Genomic DNA, 20645 nt, shown 5'->3' on the forward strand with positions numbered 1-20645 from the left:
CTTTTCATAATCTCCGAAATTCTCCGATCGTACCTGATCTCCGCCAATTCTCCGCTAGAGGCTAAAATTCTCCGAAAATCGGAGAAAAATCTCCGAACTGGCAACACTGATGAATGAATGAAATATGACAGTTCTTACGGAGTTAAATCTGATATCGCTATCGAGAACGTAACTCGCACTATAATATTTTTTTAAAACAGTATCTTAATATGAGACAGCAAGATCTACTATAGCCTAACAGTAGTGTATACATAATTCATTTTTGTTCTGAGTTATTTTCACATTACTCTCTAGTCTATGGATTTGTAATATTCGTATAAGGCTATTCAAGATACAGATTTAACCGTCTCTGCCTGTCAATTTTAATTGGTAATCACGGTAATCATTTAAATATTGCTTTACTGAAAAAGCGCGAAACTCAAATTTTCATCACATCACACATTCCAAAGAGCATTGAATTGAATCACTACCGGAGTAGTCGTGGTCCTAAGTGTTCCTAATTTACGTCATCTGTCATCATACTTTATCCACATACAATAATTTTATTTAACACATTTTTAATAATTTCTTATGGACTTTTGGCGACCTCTTGCACATCTTAGGGTGGGTTATTTTAATTTTTAACATTTAATGTCGTCAATAATTTCAAAATGATAAGAAATAAGTTTCACAGAAAAATAAGGCACTTATTTATTATATTACATTTTGTTCGTACAGTATTTATTATACAATTTTGACGTTTTGAAAATATCAAGGTTATATGAAACGGTTGAGATTTAGCGTTTGTAAGTCTTCTTCAATTCTTTCTTCAATATGGAGAGACGGGTGAGAGCGGCATCTCGGTACGCGCGCCTTTCCTGCAGCCTGTCCAGTGGCACGAGCTGGTTGAGTTGCTGGCAGATGGAGGGTGCTCCCGGGCACTGAGTCATGCGGGGAGTCGGGCCCATTGTGTTGCTTACGTTGTAAATGGTTTCGCCGTATCTGTGGAGTACAATAATTGAGTTAGTACAAGGAATTTCTTATACATTTACAATGTTTGCTCGTGTAATTATTCCAGGCGCTCATTGTCTTCTGCCTTGGGATTGGGACAAATGTAATTCACAAGTCACAGTATATATGTTGCCATGCCCATTTTATAATTATATTTTAAGGTACTCGGTGTTCAGAACCCCCAGGTGTCATGTGCAGATGCCGAGCCGACCGTGTCTACATTTGTCACGTCCACCACTTAGTCACTATACGTATACCTTTCGATGTAGTTAGCCATGCCCTCAGCGTTCAAGTGTGCGGTCTCTAGCGAGCCGAGGAAAGCGTAGCGCATGCCCAGGCCCTCCGAGATGACCTTGTCGACATCTTCCACGTTCACCACGTTGTCTTTCACCAGGCGCCATACCTCGTTGAGGATCGCGTATCTGAAAAGAGTTTAGAGGTTCATCTTGGATCTTAGTATCATAAGTATTCAAGAACGGTGCTACTGAGCGTACAAATGTATAAAAAGGTTTATCGAGAACAAAGATTGTCCAAAAATGCATACATCAACATTATTTCTCTGCCAAAAATGTGGCAGGTTGTGCCGCTGGCGAATCGGCCTCGCCTCCACAGTCACCAAAACCCGTTGTCGAAACAGTAATGCGTAAATAGTCTACAATAGACACAATGGCTGTGATGATGATGATTATTTACAGAAGAGACAAACATTAATCTTACTGACCAAATCCAGAATGGTCATTGTAGAATATACTCGGTCCGAAAACAAAGTGTCCTACTCTATTACCCTAAACGTGAAAGGTATGGTAAAATTTGTTGAGGACTTGAGGAGTTGGGCTGGCTAAAGTACCCTACTCGACATTTTACTCATATTGCTAAACTATTTAACAAATTTATTGCAGAATACTAACTGGATGCGGTTAAGAATGAAGCCGTCGATACCTCTGCTCAGCACCACGGGTTCCTGGCCAATTCCAAGCATGATGGCTTTCGTGCGGGAGACTACGTCAGGCCGGGTCCACAGCGCTGGAACTACTTCCACCAGCGGTACGTACTAGGGTGACGAAGCTTATGTGAATAATGAGAGAAGGTAGAGATACTAACTGAATGCGGTTAAGAATGAAGCCATCGATCTCTCTGCCCAGCATCACGGGCTCCTGGTCAATCGTAAGCATGATGGCTTTCGTTCGGGCGACCGCATCAGGCCGGGTCCATAGCGCTGGAACTACTTCCACCAGCGGCACGTAGTAGGGTGACGAAGCGTATGTGAATAGGTAATGAGCAGAGATCGGATTTTTGTGCGTCATCTCACTAAAAGTCATTAAAATGACGTAAGTCACTACGAGTAAGAATGTCGCAAATCCGTCCGATCTCTGATAATGAGAGAAGGTAGATACTAACTGGATGCGGTTAAGAATGAAGCCGTCGATCTCTCTGCCCAGCACCACGGGCTCCTGGCCAATCTCAAGCATGATGGCCTTCGTTCGGGCGACCACGTCAGGCCGGGTCCACGGCGCTGGGACCACTTCCACCAACGGCACGTAGTAGGGTGGGTTCACGGGGTGGGACACGATCACCTGTAAGTTTTGTAAGATCTGGAGCGATTCTATGAAACGCAGCGAAAACATTCGCTGATGAAATGATATCTTGAATGATTCACGGTTATTTTCATTAGACTTATATTGACCGTGAGTTTTCCGTGATCATGATGCATGCAACTGCGTCGAAATATCGGGAGCTCGACAAAAATCAAAAAGGTAATCACGGTCTATATCCCGGTCAATATAAGTCTAATGAAATGATATCTACTAACAGTACTGACTTTCCTTGCTTGTCTTATGGTGATCCCACACTGTCTGTTATAAATGTTACCAGCCCAGTGTGGGAGCACCATTACCTACCATAAAATATCATCAAATTCGAAATTAAAGCCTGACCAGAAATATGATGATGCATGTCATCTTGCAGGATAATACCTAATTTAACAGGTCGACCGTTGCGTATGTATCTACCGGCATAATTACTTGTGTGGCGTCGAAATAGGGTTCATTATTGGAAACATGTACTGTCTGTAGGTAGTGTATATCTAATAGGTGGATTGTTATTTAGATATTAGAATATTAGATAAGATGGAGCGCATCGCCAACAAACTGTTTTACAGTTTGGCGAAACTTTAATGATATGCTTGTGTACATTGTCTTTTTTGTTAAATAAAAAATAGGCCTATATGGTTATTAGGAGGGCGCTGTTATTCTGATGTATGGGGTGACAGTTCAGTTTAGTATGAAGAAATAAATAATGAAATTCCGCAACATGGCGCGTAGTCATATATTTCAGGTCAGGCGCCACTTAGGTACTATCTACTTAGTGGGTACCTGTTTTCGTGTTATCTTAACTATGTTTTTACGCTTGTCGTTTTCATGCTTGTCGTAAGTATGTAAAGACTGACTTGTCGAAACTTAGGAATTGTGAACAAGAGTTATGGTTATGGCAGACTAATTGATTATACCTACTCACCTGAGCTTTGTGCTTCAAGCCCTCTGAGAACTTGGAAGGCAGGATGCAGCTAGTCGAGCTGGACAGCACGGTGTTGTCATCCACCAGCTTGTCGAGGTCCACGTACAGCTTTTTCTTCAGATCCAGGTTTTCTGGCACACACTCTTGGACGAACACGGCGTTCTTTAGGGTCGCGCCGAGGTCGGATGACCCTGAAATGAGCGAAATGTTTTTGATTATATTATTTCATTTGCTTTTTCAACTACCCAAAGGTTGGAAGAGGTCGCTTTTTGTTACCTAGTTATACTTTCACTATTCAATTATTCATTCATTCATCAGTGTGAAGAGACCTTATTGTCGGCATTGAGTTACTTAGTATCCCCATATTGTACATACATTAAGCTATCGAACCATATAAAATACATGCGTGTATAGATCTTATATGTAGATATATTTTTTAATGTTGAAAGTGTTGAAACTCAAAAGTCATAAAAGGCGACTACTTATGAGAAAATTTTATTCAAATTTCGATACCCATAAAAGTAGGTAGGCCTATGTTATTGTTGGAAGTTAAATAGATGCTCGTATGTTATTTGGGGAGTACCTAGATATATATGACAAAGAAAGACGTGACTGAAGTGAAGAAAGATAGAGGAAAATGTAAGAAAAATACAATTGTACCGAACCCACTTAACGTCGGATAATGGTAGGAGGAAAATGTTATCATCCTCAAAACTTTGACACACCTACAAAAAATATTGATTAATATTATTTACTTAATTAAGACATATTGGTCTCTTTTTAACCTTTAGATAGTTGTGGCAGATAACGACAGAGATAATTCATAGCTATTTGTTGTACGTACAAGGGGGCGAAGTTGTTGTTTAATCTCTCTCTGCTAATATTGAAACCCGAGCAAGCGAATAATACCAATATTGTACCACGGGCGTAGCGAGTGTTTATAAAAGTGGAACCATGAAAGCTGCGGTTTTCAACTGTTTCAAGGAACGACGGTTAAACCAAGATTGCCACCGAGTGAAACTCAACATTTTTCATCAGACCAGCACAAAGAAAATACTACCAATGTCAAAAATTAAATCAAGTCCATCAATATATTAAATTTTATGATTCAAAATCATCATTTAAAGGTTAATTTTACCAACCATCTATGGACATCAAATCAAGATTTGTATAAATTACTTACTTTACAATCTTGTGGACAAAATTCAACTTTCTCATCCGTCTTGAAGAACCAGTTGGTATGGTGATAAATATATTTTTAGAAGAATGGGTGTTAGTAGTGTTAGGTATAATTATGCAAGTATTTTTCCGTCCAATGATATTTTGAATATAATCTCTGTTACATCATTCGCGACGACCATAACATAACAATAACAACACGTGATTCGAGTTAACAATGAAATTAGTTTATCTTTCATTGCAAATTAATTATAATGATTATCATTGATTCAATCAATGCAAAAGCTTGCAATAAAAAAATAACACTAAGTTCTCGCGCTTTGTATACATATTTAAAGTCACATACATGTCGAACGCAATTAATTAACATTATTTTACCTTTTTTCCCAACGTTTTGGCCACTGGCCGAAACGTTGGGAAGAAAGGTAAAATAAAATAATGTTAATTAATCGCGTTCGACCTGTATGTGACTTTAAAAATGTAATTAAAAAAATACTAGAGGTCTAGGTTTTTTATGAATGTTTACCTATAAATAATTTGACCAGCGAGGAGTTTCAAGCTTAGTATCATGATCGGATAATATGAAAACGCTCAAAATTTTCACGGGCACAACTTTTTGGTAGGTACTTAAGGCCCCGCGCACACGGAGGCAACAGTTGCTCGGCGACTTTCGTATTTGTATGAAAAGTTGCGTCGCCTCGTGTGCGCACTTTCATACTAAGCAATGGTCGCGACAAAAAAGTCGCCGGCAACAGTTGCCCGTGTGCGCGGGCCCTAAGTGTAAGTGATTATCTCACTGAAAGCAAACATTGGTAAATTACATAATACACATCGTACCCTCATATACATATTATGTCATACTCACTATTTGCTATTATTATATTTTGTTTTGAGTGTAAAAAAGTATCTAAAAATATATGTTGTTTATAAAAATCGGTTATCACCATACCTTCGTTATCAACTAAAGAAAACAACGAATTCGCTCTCTGCCCAATTTTAATGGTAAGAGGGTATATAATCGTGGTATGGTATAATTAAGTTTGATACAAATAAATCATTAAAATTAAGTTTGACCGTTGAATTTCGTACTTAACTATTTATAAGTATGTACCTACTCGTACTCCTCTTTAATCTAAATCTGCAGGGTAGGTGCTGAATTTAAAAGTAGAATAAAGTCTTTGTTGTGACGGGTATTTTGCTTCGCGTTGTTTAGTAATCAAATTATTTAAACTTTTTACTATCTATTAACTGCACAAGTGTGGAATTGGGGCAAGAATTTCTCCACCCCTTTCCTCCCGGGGGTATCGTAGAAACCGACTGTGGTATTTAAGGGTATTATTTTCTTTTAACCTCTTGATTGCTCCTAAATGCAAAAGAGTGGCACTGAAACATGAGCAGTTTCAAGTACTCTGCCTACCCCTTTTTGGAACACAGGTGTGAGTTTACATACATATCGTCACTACTTTAAAAAAAACTTGTATCTTCGTCTGTCAATGAAAAGAAAATTGTAGTAAGTATGTATGGAATGCATATAGACTTACTGCGTTTTAACTTTGAGGAACAGCGTGAGATACGAGATTTTTTAAAAGTAGTGACGATATGTAGGTATTAACTTTAGCTACTGAATTTCAATAAATAAGATACAATGAGGGTGTAAATCCCTCCGATGTCGGCCGGCGTAGCCGTCGAATGGGCGGCGGTAAATTTTTGTAGTTTAAGACATTTTTTAAACCACATTTATTTTTCGTTTGCAATTTTGCATCGTATTTTAAATATATAAAAAAACAATAGCATGCGAAAGCAGCAGTGTAACACCCGCCTAACTTTGCGCGCGCATATATTCACCGGCGATCGCACGACCACCAGTCAAACCGTTAGTGTTCAGCGATCGAACAGAACGCGCATCGCATAATTATATTAATTATAGCGAAATATACACGTCACCATCTGTTTTGTATCGGTAGCAACGAAGAACCGGTGTTAAGGTATTGTAAGTAAATATATCTGACTTTGAGGTGGTTAAAATTAGTCTAGACGCCAGATGGCGCTTCGGGTATTATTATCAGTCTAAAATCACTTTATTTATTACTTAGCATAGACCTTCCCTCAAAAGATGCGAAACTCAAGTGAACTCTTATATGTTTTCCTACATGTTTTTGCCGCCGTATTTACTAACAAAGTGGGTGTGTTTTCAAATTTCGTGTCGTTGGTAGTGGTTCTATTCTAAAGTTACAGTTTTTATTCCTTCTATCTTGCATGATGAATACTATGATTTGATGATGGTGTGTTTGATATATCTATATTGTCTATGTTGTGTAGGTAATCGCGAAAGTGACTAAGTTCCAAGTGTAAATTGTACGCCCACAAGACAAGAGTCCGTACTCCGCTACTATGCTAAAAAACCTAAAAGAGGGTAGATTGACGATGTGATAATATAACTGTGTAGTGTAGGTAGATCACAATGAAAACTTTTGAAACGTCAGATATTCAATTTACAAAGGTGCACGTAGAACCAGGAACTCGAAAATCGCAAGGTCTTTGTTCATAATATTTAAATTGGTCGGGGCTCGGGCATTTTAATTTTACCCTAAAGAAGTAAACTGGAATTATGTTAAAGGAATCAGTTGAAACAGTCATTTAATTGTTATATCATTACCTACTTACAAATAAAATACCTAGTTGTTATGAATGAATAGAACGTGTATTAATCACGCAAATACTCAGCTGTTCACTGGTTTGGCAGTTGTTTTGTACAAAAATACAAATAGAATTTCAAGGTTATGTGCAATGTGCATCTAGATTTTTAAGAATTTTATGGATTATTTCAAATTAAACCCTTATTTTCAGGTCATAAACGAAACAGTCCAACAGCAAAATGAGTGAAACAAAAGTGCAAGGTAATTTTCATTGTATTATTGGTACCGTAGCCATCATTAAGTAAAACTATTTTTAAAAGCATGTGTGTTCCTAATTAAGCTACCTACGAATACTTTTTTATGTCTCAGATAACCCCAAGATTCTCTCGGGTCCCGTCCTAACGAATTCGCCCAACGCGGTGCTGTCCAAAACCCTGCTGAATCGGTACAAGGACCTGCCGTTGCCTGGCGACAAGGTCTTAGCTACTTACATCTGGATTGATGGCACAGGCGAGCATATGCGGTGTAAGGACCGAACTATCACCGGTATACCCCGAGCTGTGAAAGGTTAGTACCAACACCAACAAAAACCTTCAAGAAAAGAGCGTACTCCCATCTTAAAGGACGGCAACGCCCTGGACCAACCCATCTCATCTGGTGTGTCGAGCGTCCATGGGCGGTGATGACGACATGTCTGCTCCTTTACCTCCTATCTCATGAAAAACACAAACAGCATTGTCTATACGCAACATCTCTTCCTAGAATTCTAGCGGCATTTTCCGATCCAAATCGGATTCGGAAACTTATCCCAAAAATAAGCGTAGGTACCCATTTCCATAATTACGAAAGCGACTGCTATTTTTTTTTAATACTACGTCGGTGGCAAACAAACATACGGTCCGCCTGATGGAAAGCGGTCACCGTCACCTATGGACGCCACTCAACTGCTATTATGAGTAATGACTTTTCAAACCAAAGTAGAAAATAAGACTTGAGTACCTACCTACAGTTTTCCTTCATCGAAAAACGAGCTGGTGTCCACGTCAATATTTGCGGATTAGCAGATAACTGAACATAGGTACTATTAATATACACAAATAGCGAATTAGCAGATAACAGTGTGGACAATTTTTACCTACACAAACAGTTATCTGTGAATTTGTAAACATTATTCCAAGGACATTACCTATACCAAATTTCAGTATTAGTCACGGCACTCGCGGTTAGATACTAGATTAGTCAGGCTATTATACACGTTACTCGTGTATTTAGATATAGACACTATTATATATACTGTGATATAGATTACAACTTATAAACAAGGTACAGGTTTGACGACATTTCAACTAGTCGGGAGCAAGGCGTCAAATACATACCTACATAATCAATATACACGTATATTTTTTCCTTAGTATCCAAACTCGTTTTCATGTTCATGTTTTATTAGCACTTAAGTATATTCACCCGTTAAACTCAGTAAAAAAAATGTCTGCTTCTTCTGTGATGACAAATACTCGTAATGTGGAAAGTAGGTAAGAACACCAAAATAGAAGCTTCGATGAAAGCTTGAAAGGTTTCACGTACCTACTTCATTTATTATTGGCTGCCATCTATTCCTAACTACATATTTGGCCAGTTACGTAAAGATGACGTCAAGAAGCATAATACTAATTGAAACCACCCTATACTCGTATGTCTATATATAACTTGACATCGATTGTGCTTCATACCTACTCGCAAGCTGGTTTTTATGTTTGGTTGCTTTACTGGTATTTTAGCAAATTTTACGTACCTACCTAAATAAGTATGCAACATCTGCATTCTGCAGTGCAGATATGCCGAAATTATACCTAATCAATTTTATAGTACATTACGATACAAGTGCGTAAAAAAGGAAGTACGAAACGAGTGGCGATAAATTAAAACACGGTCGAAGGGAGTGTTTTAAATCGACACGAGTTACGAATTTCCTTTTCGCACGTGTATCGTACGACGTTTTTCAGTACAGATGAGCCTCCGAAGTTTCAACCTGGCATATAATGTACGACTTCTCGCACTAGTGCGTGAAAAAAACACCATCTGTACTGAAAAATATATATTGTCACTACTTTTAAAAAAACTTGTATCTTCGTCTGTCAATGAAAAGAAAATTGTAGTATGTATGGAATACATATAGACTTACTGCGTTTTAACTTTGAGGAGCAGCGTGAGATACGAGATTTTTTCAAAGTAGTTACGATATGTAGACTATGATGTGTATTAACTGACTGCAATTAATCATGACATTTTGACAATAATAGTAGAGGTTTTCCGTCAGTACAGATTATCTTAATTAAGTATTTTAAAATGTCGTGTACCTACTTATGCTATTTTGCCCAAACATGCGCGTCTTGATTACAGATTTGCCAGTCTGGAACTTTGATGGCAGCTCAACCGGGCAGTCAGACAGTCACAACTCCGACACATTCCTGGTGCCACGAGCCCTGTACAAGGACCCGTTCCGGCGCGGCAACCACGTGCTGATCATATGCGACACCTTCAAGTACAACATGGAGCCCACGGCGACCAACCATCGGGTCAAGTGCCAGGAAGCGGCGGACAAATGCGAAGACGAGGAACCGTGGTTCGGCATCGAGCAGGAATACACGCTCCTCGACGCTGATCTCAGGCCTTTCGGATGGCCAAAAGGCGGCTTCCCCCCACCACAAGGCCCTTACTACTGCGGTGTTGGTTCTAACAAAGTTTTCGCCAGAGATCTCGTAGATTCACACTACAGGTAGCTAGCTTTTAATAGTCAAATCTATAAAACTAAGGGTCGATTGCACCAAACCGTCTGTCACTGAATTTAGCGTTTGCTAAATTATTTGTATGCGAATTTCCATAGGCTTTTGCTGCGTGACGTTGATGTGTTTGTTAAGTGTGGTTGACGCAACTGACCCTAAGCTGGGCTTATTTAACCAATGCGTCCTTTTCAGATGCTGCCTCTATGCTGGTGTGCCAATCGCTGGCACCAACGCCGAGGCAATGCCCTCGCAGTGGGAGTTCCAAGTGGGGCCTTCTGTGGGTGTCAGCGCCGGAGACGACTTATGGGCCGCACGCTACATCCTGCACCGCCTGGCTGAGGAGCATGGAGTCATCGTCAGCTTCGACCCCAAGCCTGTGCAAGACTGGAACGGCTCGGGAGCGCATACCAACTTCTCTACTAAAAGATGAGGCAGTCGAACGGCATTGTGTAAGTCTTTGAGATTTTCTAAATGGGTCCTTAATACTGCAATTTTAACCCCACATACATGAAAGCATCTACAAACAAAATACCTACCCGACTTGTTTGTTAAAACATCGACGATTCGTATATGATTTTAACGTGTGGAAATTCTTCCAGTGAAATCAACAAGGCGATAGAAAAACTCTCAAAAACTCACATGAAACACATCAAGGTGTACGACCCCCGCGGAGGAAAGGACAACGCGAGAAGGCTGACTGGCAAATATGAAACTGCCAGCATAAACGAGTTCAGCTCAGGTACGTTAATTTACTATAATATCTGTATAAATTGCCATAATTTTTCGGCGCTGCGATGATTTGACACAAGAAACTTGTAAGAGCGAGGACCTAACAAGGTACAGTTTCTTTGACAAAACGCCACCTAGTCGCGTTGGCGCTGCGAGAACGCGGCGTCGACGCTGTGTCGACGTTCAAAAAACGCTAAATGAGAGGGGGCCGTACGTAACCAACCATTTCAACCATTCACTATCACTTTTTATACACCTTAACATGTTTTATTTTCTGTGTTCAGGTGTGGCCAGCCGCAGCTGCAGTATTCGTATCCCGCGACAGGTAGCCGAAGAGAGGAAGGGTTACCTGGAGGACAGACGGCCGGCCTCCAACTGCGACCCTTACGCCGTCATCAACGCGCTTCTGCGTACCTGCATCCTTGACGAATAAGCCAAGTTTCATGTGCCTTAATAAGTTAAGCCATAAGCCATAGTATTTACGTTAAATAAAATTCTACTATTAAAAATTATAAAAAAAACGAAGATATTACCGACTTGAAGTCCTTGCAGAATTGGTATCCCGATATCGAATGGTACTTATATTAAAAGCCATCAAAAAATTCACCCTAAACCTTCAGGGTACGTGGTACCAAACGAGATTTTAAACATTCTGGTAGTTACAGTTGAAGATAGTATAGATACTGGACCTAGGCTATAGCTGCAGTATCCGTATCCCGCGACAGGTAGCCAAAGAGAGGAAGGGTTACCTGCGTCATCGACGCGCTTCTGCGTACCTGCATCCTTGACAAATAAGCAGAGATCGGAAAAATTTGCGTCATTACTCGCAATAATATGGACATGTCTCCAAAATTAATCAAATAATTAATCATTTGATTAATTTCCTACTTGACATATAATTTGATTCCTAGTCAATAAATACAAAAGTTTGTTAAAGTATAGATGTATTAAAGAAAATAACCAGTATTTTTTCCAAATTTTCAGCAGTCAGTTTATTTCTTTTTACATCAAAAACATACTTAGGTAAGTGCTGAAAAACTCCGCTCGCAATCCACTGATGTTAATGGGGCAAACTTAAGTACTTTTATAGGAATATTATTATTCCAGTATAATTCAGAGTTATTTTCTGTTCTAAGTTGTGGGCGATAACTTCAAAATCGGGATTTAGTATCTGCATAGTTGTTTGAATTTACATCAATATAAATAGTATAGGTAAATTTTAACTATAAAACACCCGTGAGACTCATACATATTTAAAAATATTTTAAGCGGATTACTCACGTATTAAGTCGATATAGCGTTCGACATGTTTCGGTTCAATTTCGAGAACCTTTCTCAAGAGTAGCGACACCCCGCCTTTACATGTCGAGAGCGCGACGCATACTGCGGGCGCTTGCTCGGTGCGCGCGGCTGCTGAGGACAGGCGAAACATGTCGAACGCTATATCGACTTAATACGTGAGTAACCCGCTTAAAATATTTTTAAATAGTATAGGTAAATACTCATAAGTACCATTTTCACGTCGTATTATATTAAATTCAACTTTCGCCATTAATTCGTTTTTAAACTGGCGATATTAGGTACTCACCAGTAAAGAAAATGCCATTATTTAATTTTGCTGCCGTTTAGGTAAGGTACGTACGTAATTTAGGTACGGCAAATACGACTGTAATTTGATTGCTATCAATGTCAAAATATATATATTAAGAAAAAGTGAATCCACGGAGGTTTTATATCTAGAGAACTAGACCAACTAGTTTAATAAATCTACACTTTAACAAACTTTTGTATTTATTGACTATAGGAATCAAATTATATGTCAAGTAAGAAATTAATTAAATGATTAATTATTTGATTAATTTTGGAGGCATGTCCACATTATTGCGAGCAATGACGCAAATTTTTCCGATCTCTGCAAATAAGAGAAGCTTCATGTGCCTTAATAAGTTAAGCCATAATATTTACGTTAAATAAAATTCTACTAGTAAAAATTATAAAAAACGAAGTTATTACCGACATTAAATCCCCTACAGAATTAAATAAATAAATATTGGGGACATCTTATACACAGATCAACTTAGCCCCAAACTAAGCAAAGCTTGTGTGGGGGATATCCCAGAGATCTATAGCAGAAGGAAATCAAGAAAGTGTACACCAGGAATTTATTCAATGTTTACATGAGAACCAATGAGAACTGTTATTGACCGACTGACTTACGAAACGTAAACAAACATATCAAAGAATCGGTTGCTATACCAAATACAAATTATGACAGTATTCCTTCTACAGCCAGTACTGTGGCCTCTTAGGCACAACTCGATTCTATCGAATATCTCATTATCTTATATTCAATAGCTTGTACTATGGGTACTAAGCCACGATTGACATAGACATAAACATTTTATTAATAATATTATAAATATTACACGTTCATCAATAAAATTATTTAACAGCAATTAAATTAAGATTAATACAATTTCAGTCTAATTATAATTTCGAATATTTAATTGAAAGATGCATTCATTGATTATATTACATATGATATGTCATTTAGATTTTATACATAATTATTATTAATATAAGTACATATATACATACTTAAATATAAAAATAAGTGATATACATACTTAAATAGAAAAATACATACTTATATGCATAGAAAACATCCATTACTCAGGAACAAATATCTGTGTTTATCACACAAATAAATGCCCTTACCGGGATTCGAACCCAGGACCGCGGAAGCAGGCAGGGTCACTACCGACTGAGCCAGACGGTATTGCCACTCATTTCGAATTTCCTTTTCTGCACTTGTATCGTAATGTAACCAACCAGCTACAAGCTACAGTAGCATTTGGATACTGGATAATTGGTTTCTTACTTTATACTTTAGGTACGCCCCTACAGAAATTTAAAGAGCAAAGTGGCTTTTCTAAAATCCATGAAAAAAATCGTATTCAATTCAACATTTCGTCACTACTTTGAACTTCTTCGGTCAATGAAAAGAAAAATGTAATAAGTATGTATGCAATGCATATAGACTTACTGCGTTTTAACTTTGAGGAACAGTGTGAGATACGAGATTTTTTCAAACTAGTGACGATTTGTAGACTATTCAAATTAACATAAGTGTATTTATGCGTAGGTATACCCAGCTGCAAGAACATCTGTGTGTGCGTCGCCGAATGCACAAACGCTCACGAAACGCTCACGATAATATCTCTTTCGTAGCTCTATCTCTATCGCTCTTGCATATTGGCGCGACAGAGCCAAACTACCTTTCTGCGGCGTTTCGGTGGCGTTTTGCGTCGCAGAAATGTTATTCGGCTACGAAGCCAGGCCCCGTAGCCGAATGGCATTTCTCCGACGCCAAACGAAAGCGATACGCCGCTGGCTCTGTCGCGCCAATACGCAAGCGCGATAGAGATAGATATCTACTAGCGCTTCGTTTCGTGAGCGTTTCGTGAGCGATTGTGCCATTCGGCTAGCCACCCTGGTATTGGCACTGCGGGTGTTCGCAGAGGGCAACCAGGACGAACCTCTAAGTGACCCCTAGGCCGTCTCGTCTTAAAAATAGACATGACATATACAGGGTGTAACAAAAATGGTGGTGATCCGTTTAAGGGCGTATTCAGTAGGTATCGTATTCTCATCAGGAAAAAGTAGGATAAAAAAATTTTTTCCCAAAAAATTTTTTTATCTTTGTATGGAGATTCGACCGATTCGCGCGGCCCGGCTCATACAAAAGTAAAAATTTTTTTAGCGAAAAAAAATTTTTCTACTTTTCCTGATAAGAATACGATACTGAGTACGCCCTTAAACGGATCACCACCATTTTTGTTACACTCTGTATGTGTAAATGATCATGTCCAGTGGACACATAGTAGTAGTTGTTATTAATATAAGACACTAGCTTTTGCCCGCGACTTCGCTCGCGTTAGAAAGAGACAAAAGTAACCTATGTCACTTTCCATCCCTTCAACTATCTCCACTAAAAACATCACGTCAATTCGTCGCTCCGTTCTGCCGTGAAAGACGGACACACACACTTTGTGTGTCCGTCAGTGTCTGGTGTCGCTCAAGAATTTAGTTTGTGACTGTGATTCGCTTTAATTTTTAAAATGTTTAGTCTAATGTTTATCTTCTTCTAATGCAGCATTAAAAGTATCCCATCAGCATAATTTGTAGAACTGTAGGTAGTACAACAAAACACTTTCCCATTTATAATATTAGTAGGGATAGGAATATTTAGTTTCGTTTTAAAGTTACTACTTACAGCGCCATCCAGTTTCTCATTCATAACGGGGCGGGGTTTTGATACGACCGTCTTCTACAATTAGTAATTGTTCGGTATAGCATATTAGGGTTGTGACACTTGGAACCCGCGACGCGACCACCGATTTGATAGGCATGCGACGTCTTACTTTATACCGGCCTAAAAACTAAAATTACCTACTTATACCGAAGTAGGTGGTACTGGTGGTAGACAAAAGCCTCATCATCATCATCCTCCTTGCGTTATCCCGGCATTTGCCACGGCTCATGGGAGCCTGGGGTCGGCTTTGACAACTAATCCCAAGATTTGGCGTAGGCACTAGTTTTACGAAAGCGACTGCCATCTGACCTTCCAACCCGAAGGGTAACTAGACCTTATTGGAATTAGTCCGGTTTCCTCACGATGTTTTCCTTCACCGAAAAGCGACTGGCAAATATCAAATGGCATTTCGCACATAAGTGAAAAACTCATTGGTGCGAGCCGGGGTTCGAACCCGCGATCTCCAGAACGAAAGTCGCACGCACTTACCGCTAGGCTACCAGCGCTTATGGTAGACAAAAGCCTATCTGCATAAAACTACCAGAAGCCTATTGCATAACAATTTACAACTTGTATTACAAATGGAACTCTCTTATACCTAAAAGGAATTGGATGGGAACTATACCGCTCTTGTTGTTGTAAATTATGATGCATTAGGCCCCATGTCAGTGTGCGTAGCCGAATGCACAAACGCTCACGAAACGCTCACAATAATATCTCTTTCGTAGCTATCTATCTCTATCGCTCTTGCGTATTGGCACGACAGAGCCAAACTACCTGTCTGCGGCGTTTCGATTTCGTTTCGCGTCGCAGAAATGCCATTCGGCTACGGGGCCAAGTCTATTACTCAGGTGAATAAATGTAACATAAATATTAGTAGGTAGGCTTGCCCCGCGTGCCCGCATCACTGCTTCCGAGCAAGCTCCGGCTCGATCTGAGAGACGCTACAACCAGGGCTGTCAATGCTACTGCCTATTGGGCATCTACTGTATTAGAAAGGAACCTCGACACGATAAGAAGAAGAAGTAGGTATTATAACAGGTAGAGATGGGCCGAATACGGACTTTGCCGAATACGAATATTCGTCCGAACATTCGGTTCAGCTGCCACCGAACCGAACATTCGGCCGAATATTCGGTTCCGCCATATTTTAAATCCTGGCTTGGAGTTAAAAACTTTCAATGATTGGTAATGGGTACTAAGGATCTTATTGTTTCTATAATTTAGTGCCGAAGAAAATTTTGGTTTTTGTTTCTTAAACTACGTTATTTTCACTTTTTTACATAATTATTGTAGGTACTTATATCTTAACTTTATCTTCCTTTGGTGGTTTGGTTCCTTAGAATGCTGAAATAGGATGTCATTATCTGATGAAAAACGAAACAACTTACGCTATTTATTTACTTTGTTTATTCGGTAAATATTCGGCAATGTAACCGAACTATTTGGCCGAATACGAACATTGAAAAACTTGCCGAATATGCCGAATACCGAATATTTACCGAATATTCGGCCCATCTCTAATAACAGGTATATTTTATTTCAACACGATATAGAACTTATGTAAGAGTAGTTAGTTAGCACTTACATACCAGTAGTGGCACTTACATAAATAACTCACTATCTGCTTATCACGCTGTTCAAATGTTTTCTTCTTCTTTGTTTGCTCTAATGCCTACAATTAAACGTTCTAGGCAAGTATTTATATTCAATCTAACAGTGAACGTCATGATGTGTATTTCTATCTAAATAATACGTTAAAGATGACCCTTTGATGAAACCTCGTCGTGTACTAATCATAAACTAAACGATAACTAATATTCTTACCCAAATACCTACTTATATACGTATTTTACTGCCGTGATGTACATGTAGTCTTCAGTTAGGTTAGCCTATTTATATACAACCTATTTTTTCAGATACTACTCTAGTTTTTATTAGATACTATTACTTCATGAGGCTGTAGATATTTACAAAAGCGGCTGTCGCATTTATTTTTTCAAACCCAGATCATAAAGTAATTATTGGTAGTATCAAAATTATCTAATTAAATTCTAAGAAACATTTCGCGTTCAAAAACCACGATCTTGGGCTCGTTTGTAAGTTTTCCAAGTTTTTGACTGTTAAGTAGTCAATTAGTCATCATCATTATCATCAGATATCATCTTCGTATCGCGTCCACAGCCGGTTGAGCATTTCTTGACGAAAATCACTTGCAGCCAAACCTATATATAGTATAATGTAAATTGTAGGTACATCATACTCGTCAGAATAAAGCTTATTAACAATATTAACCTCTATTTTGATGAGTCCATCTAATAGCTACCTAAAAACACCTGTAACTAACCTTTAATGCACGCATACTGGTCGTCAGCATTCAAAGCACCGCGCAGCAGACCCTCTTTCTCCAAAGTCTTCAGTTGCTGCTTGATATCGGCCAGGGCATCCGTCACTTGTTTCGGCACGATGTCGAACACTGTCACCTGGTAGCCGACTGACGCGAACAGCATCGCCCATGACCTTCCGATGAGGCCGCTGTAATGTATAAGAAATTGTTTGTTACACTTACTTGTCCTCTATAACTTGTATATGAGGTCAGATATTGGATGACAATGTTTTTATTGTAATGCATTGCAAAGTAAGCTGCAAAATAGTATTGTATGTTTAGAACACATTATGTTTAGAATTGAATCATAAGTCAGAGATGCTTATTGCACAGGCTATTCCTCTAGTCTTACCGCGTAGTTTTACAAGTTGTACCACTGGGAATTTTCTTCCCAATATACTTACTGATAGTAAGAGCTAGGCAATAGGTAGGTTAGGTTTGTTAGGTACCTATAAATGCCTAAAGGGCAAACAATCTAGAAATAGGAGACCCGCGCAGAGGGGCTCCGTCGAAACAATTGTCGCGTCTGGTTTCGTACAAAAAAGCAAAGTCTTACAAAAGTCTATTGGGAAGAAAATCCCCAATGGTTCAACTGGTAAAACTACGCGGTAAAACTACAGGGAATAGGTCTATTGTACTGGGTATAATATAGTATACATAGTTTAATTCGTTCATTTGGTAATGCAATTTTGCAGTGTGTGTGAGGTGCGTGAATGATTGTTATTCATGAATGTTATGATAATTATCGTATTTATGGAAAATCTAAAAATATATCTGGCGCAATGCACTCAACAACAGATCACATTACAGTTTGATTAGAGCCACTCTTATTTATAATAAATCTAATGATTTAACGTAAACTGATGAATCTGATGATGTACGCAAACTATAGGTACATTTTTTACGTCCATATTTCAAATTAAATATAATCTTAACCAATATGCATAAGGTCCCTTTTCTTAAAGACAAACAGATATGCCCAGAAGTTATATCATATATTTGACAAAATAGGTATACCTAACATCATGGGTTCTATTCACATAATATTATGGTCCGTTAAGGTCAAGATCGTACGATATGTTATCAACGGCAATTAAGTCTTGACTTATGACATTAAATAAGATATGAATATGATTTCTGTTAGTTTAAGAAAAATGTTCCAATTAAGATTCTATCCAAAACAAGATTCGTGTTATTTGAGAAAACATTTCTTTAACAAATTTAAGCGTTTTGTTAATTAGACAATAAATACTTGTATATAGAAAAATAAGTGTACATGTCTCTAGGTAAATGATCAAAAACCTAAATAACAGCATTCTTAGGTGAGCTGTAATGTTCCTAGATAAAAGATAATTTTAGTAATTTGTACTATCAGCTACATGGTGCATGGCGAATTTATCAATGAATTCATTCATAAATTCTCCATGCACTTTTGCAGGTGGTAGTACCTGTTTGAGGTACTGAACATGTAAGAGCGTTATCACATTATCCGATCTATCGTTAGAAACGTCAGTACGAGTATCTGACAGAGGCAATAACAGGGGCGGCTCACTCCGCGATTCTATCGCCGCGCTACAAGTACATGCCGGTGGCCGCGAATTCGCGGCCCGTTCACTCGCGACGACCTTCGCGCGGCGCAATAGAATTCAATGTCGGCTGCTCGCGAGCGGTCCCTTTGTAAATGTAGGTAAGAATTTAGAATGGCGGCATTTTGTAAACATCAAAGGAGTGAGCCTTCTGTACTTGTACTATTATATATTCTGTGGCAATAATACCTAAGTACCTACTTATTTATTTACTTTTTCACATCACTCACGGCAAACCTGAACATACCTACTTAGTCATATACTATAGGTAAACTAGTAACACTTGTAAACAATGTAAACACATTAAGTTAGATACCTACTTAATGGTATTGCAGCTGTTTTGTGTGAATGTATGATCATATGTGAGTATGTGATCTATTTTTCAGACATCTACACGTAGGTACACTTTATTAAAGAATTTAACTATTTGACTTTTTGATGTCAAGTTTAGGTACTTGAACACAATGAAAGCAGCAACAAATGCAATAACAAAATATATACTTCACACGAGAATACCTACAGGCATCTATATTTACGAACATTTCTAATTATTTATCAGGCATTTACATTTTCCTGTTAGCTACATTTCTTACTCATCTCAATAAAATACACAAGGATAAAATCTGTGAAAACCAAACACGATTAATGAATACATAAATAGCCTTACCTGCCGACAATGCCAACTTTTTCTGTCCTAGGAGCCATGTCTGCGTCTGTCCAGTGTCACTGCAATGCCGCGAATGAAACCAAATGAGATTGCTGCTTATTACTATACTATTAAAACTCTTTGAACTATTTATTGACTTAACTTCACTTGACTCTGATTACGATACAGCCATTATTATGTAATATTGTTGTGCTTATCAGCTCTCGAGAGTTAATGGGTACTTATCAGGCCTTATTATGCTAGTATGAAGCAAACATTTAAATATTCTTTGAATTTAAGGAAATGTTAAACTAGAACTATGTCTCTTTCGTAAAACTAGTGCCTACGCCAAATCTTGGAATTAGTTGTCAAAGCGGACCTCAGGCTCCCATGAGCCGTGGCAAAATGCCGGGATAACACAAGGATGATGATGATGTTAAACTGGTACTACTTACAATTTACATCTGTTAAAAGAAAGTGAAAGCAACCGTTTATATTTCTGGTACTTATGATGATTCTAATAGCTCCGATATTTGAAGTTTTATTTAGATAGCATACAGTAATCAGCTTTGCATAAAAATAATCAGTAAATTACCAGGGCCCTTGTTCGACTCACATTAACTGTCAAAGCCACATCATTTTAAAATCAATTGTAGATATTATCGCATGCTGATTTTATCAAGTCTTCGAGTAAATAAATTGTACTACCATAACATATTACTGAAAAATGAATGTAGAAAAAACTATCTTTGTTTTAACACTACTATTTGGTTTATTTATTGACTGGTCTACGGTTTGCTTTTTATATGTCCGGATGTTTTCAACTACGGGTCGCAACTGCACCGATTCCCGTGAAATTTTGTGATCAGGATTCTATGATT

The 20645-nt window shown here is 38.4% G+C and overlaps 2 protein-coding genes across 2 annotated transcripts; one reads left to right on the plus strand and one right to left on the minus strand.

Moving 5' to 3' along the window:
- Window positions 1-676: 676 nt before the first annotated feature.
- LOC125226122 (lambda-crystallin homolog) lies at window positions 677-19917 on the minus strand. Its single transcript, XM_048129995.1, has 6 exons — window positions 19786-19917; window positions 17494-17681; window positions 3505-3695; window positions 2389-2564; window positions 1248-1412; window positions 677-981 (listed from the first exon to the last, which is right to left on the minus strand). Exons 1-6 carry the CDS (start codon window positions 19821-19823, stop codon window positions 777-779), a joined length of 963 nt encoding a protein of 320 aa, XP_047985952.1. The 5' UTR covers window positions 19824-19917; the 3' UTR covers window positions 677-776.
- Window positions 6520-11352, plus strand: LOC125226120 (glutamine synthetase 2 cytoplasmic-like). The gene is given in 8 exon segments (XM_048129994.1): window positions 6520-6668; window positions 7531-7580; window positions 7689-7886; window positions 9720-10095; window positions 10295-10524; window positions 10527-10551; window positions 10702-10841; window positions 11116-11352. Coding segments are annotated over 7 exon segments (1140 nt in total). The 5' UTR covers window positions 6520-6668; window positions 7531-7558; the 3' UTR covers window positions 11265-11352.
- Window positions 19918-20645: the final 728 nt, after the last annotated feature.

The sequence above is a fragment of the Leguminivora glycinivorella genome, chromosome 5 (assembly GCF_023078275.1).
Source record: "Leguminivora glycinivorella isolate SPB_JAAS2020 chromosome 5, LegGlyc_1.1, whole genome shotgun sequence".
In the NCBI taxonomy this organism is placed as follows: domain Eukaryota; kingdom Metazoa; phylum Arthropoda; class Insecta; order Lepidoptera; family Tortricidae; genus Leguminivora; species Leguminivora glycinivorella.

What these genes read in the sequence shown, in the direction of transcription:
- LOC125226122 (XM_048129995.1), bottom strand. Translation starts at nt 19,823, where the DNA reads ATGGCTCCTAGGACAGAAAAAGTTGGCATTGTCGGCAG. An exon ending in AAAGTTGGCATTGTCGGCAG is followed by an intron (nt 17,682 to 19,785) that starts GTAAGGCTATTT and finishes TATACATTACAG; the next exon opens with CGGCCTCATCGGAAGGTCAT. An exon ending in TTCATTCTTAACCGCATCCA is followed by an intron (nt 1,413 to 2,388) that starts GTTAGTATCTAC and finishes AACTCTTTTCAG; the next exon opens with ATACGCGATCCTCAACGAGG.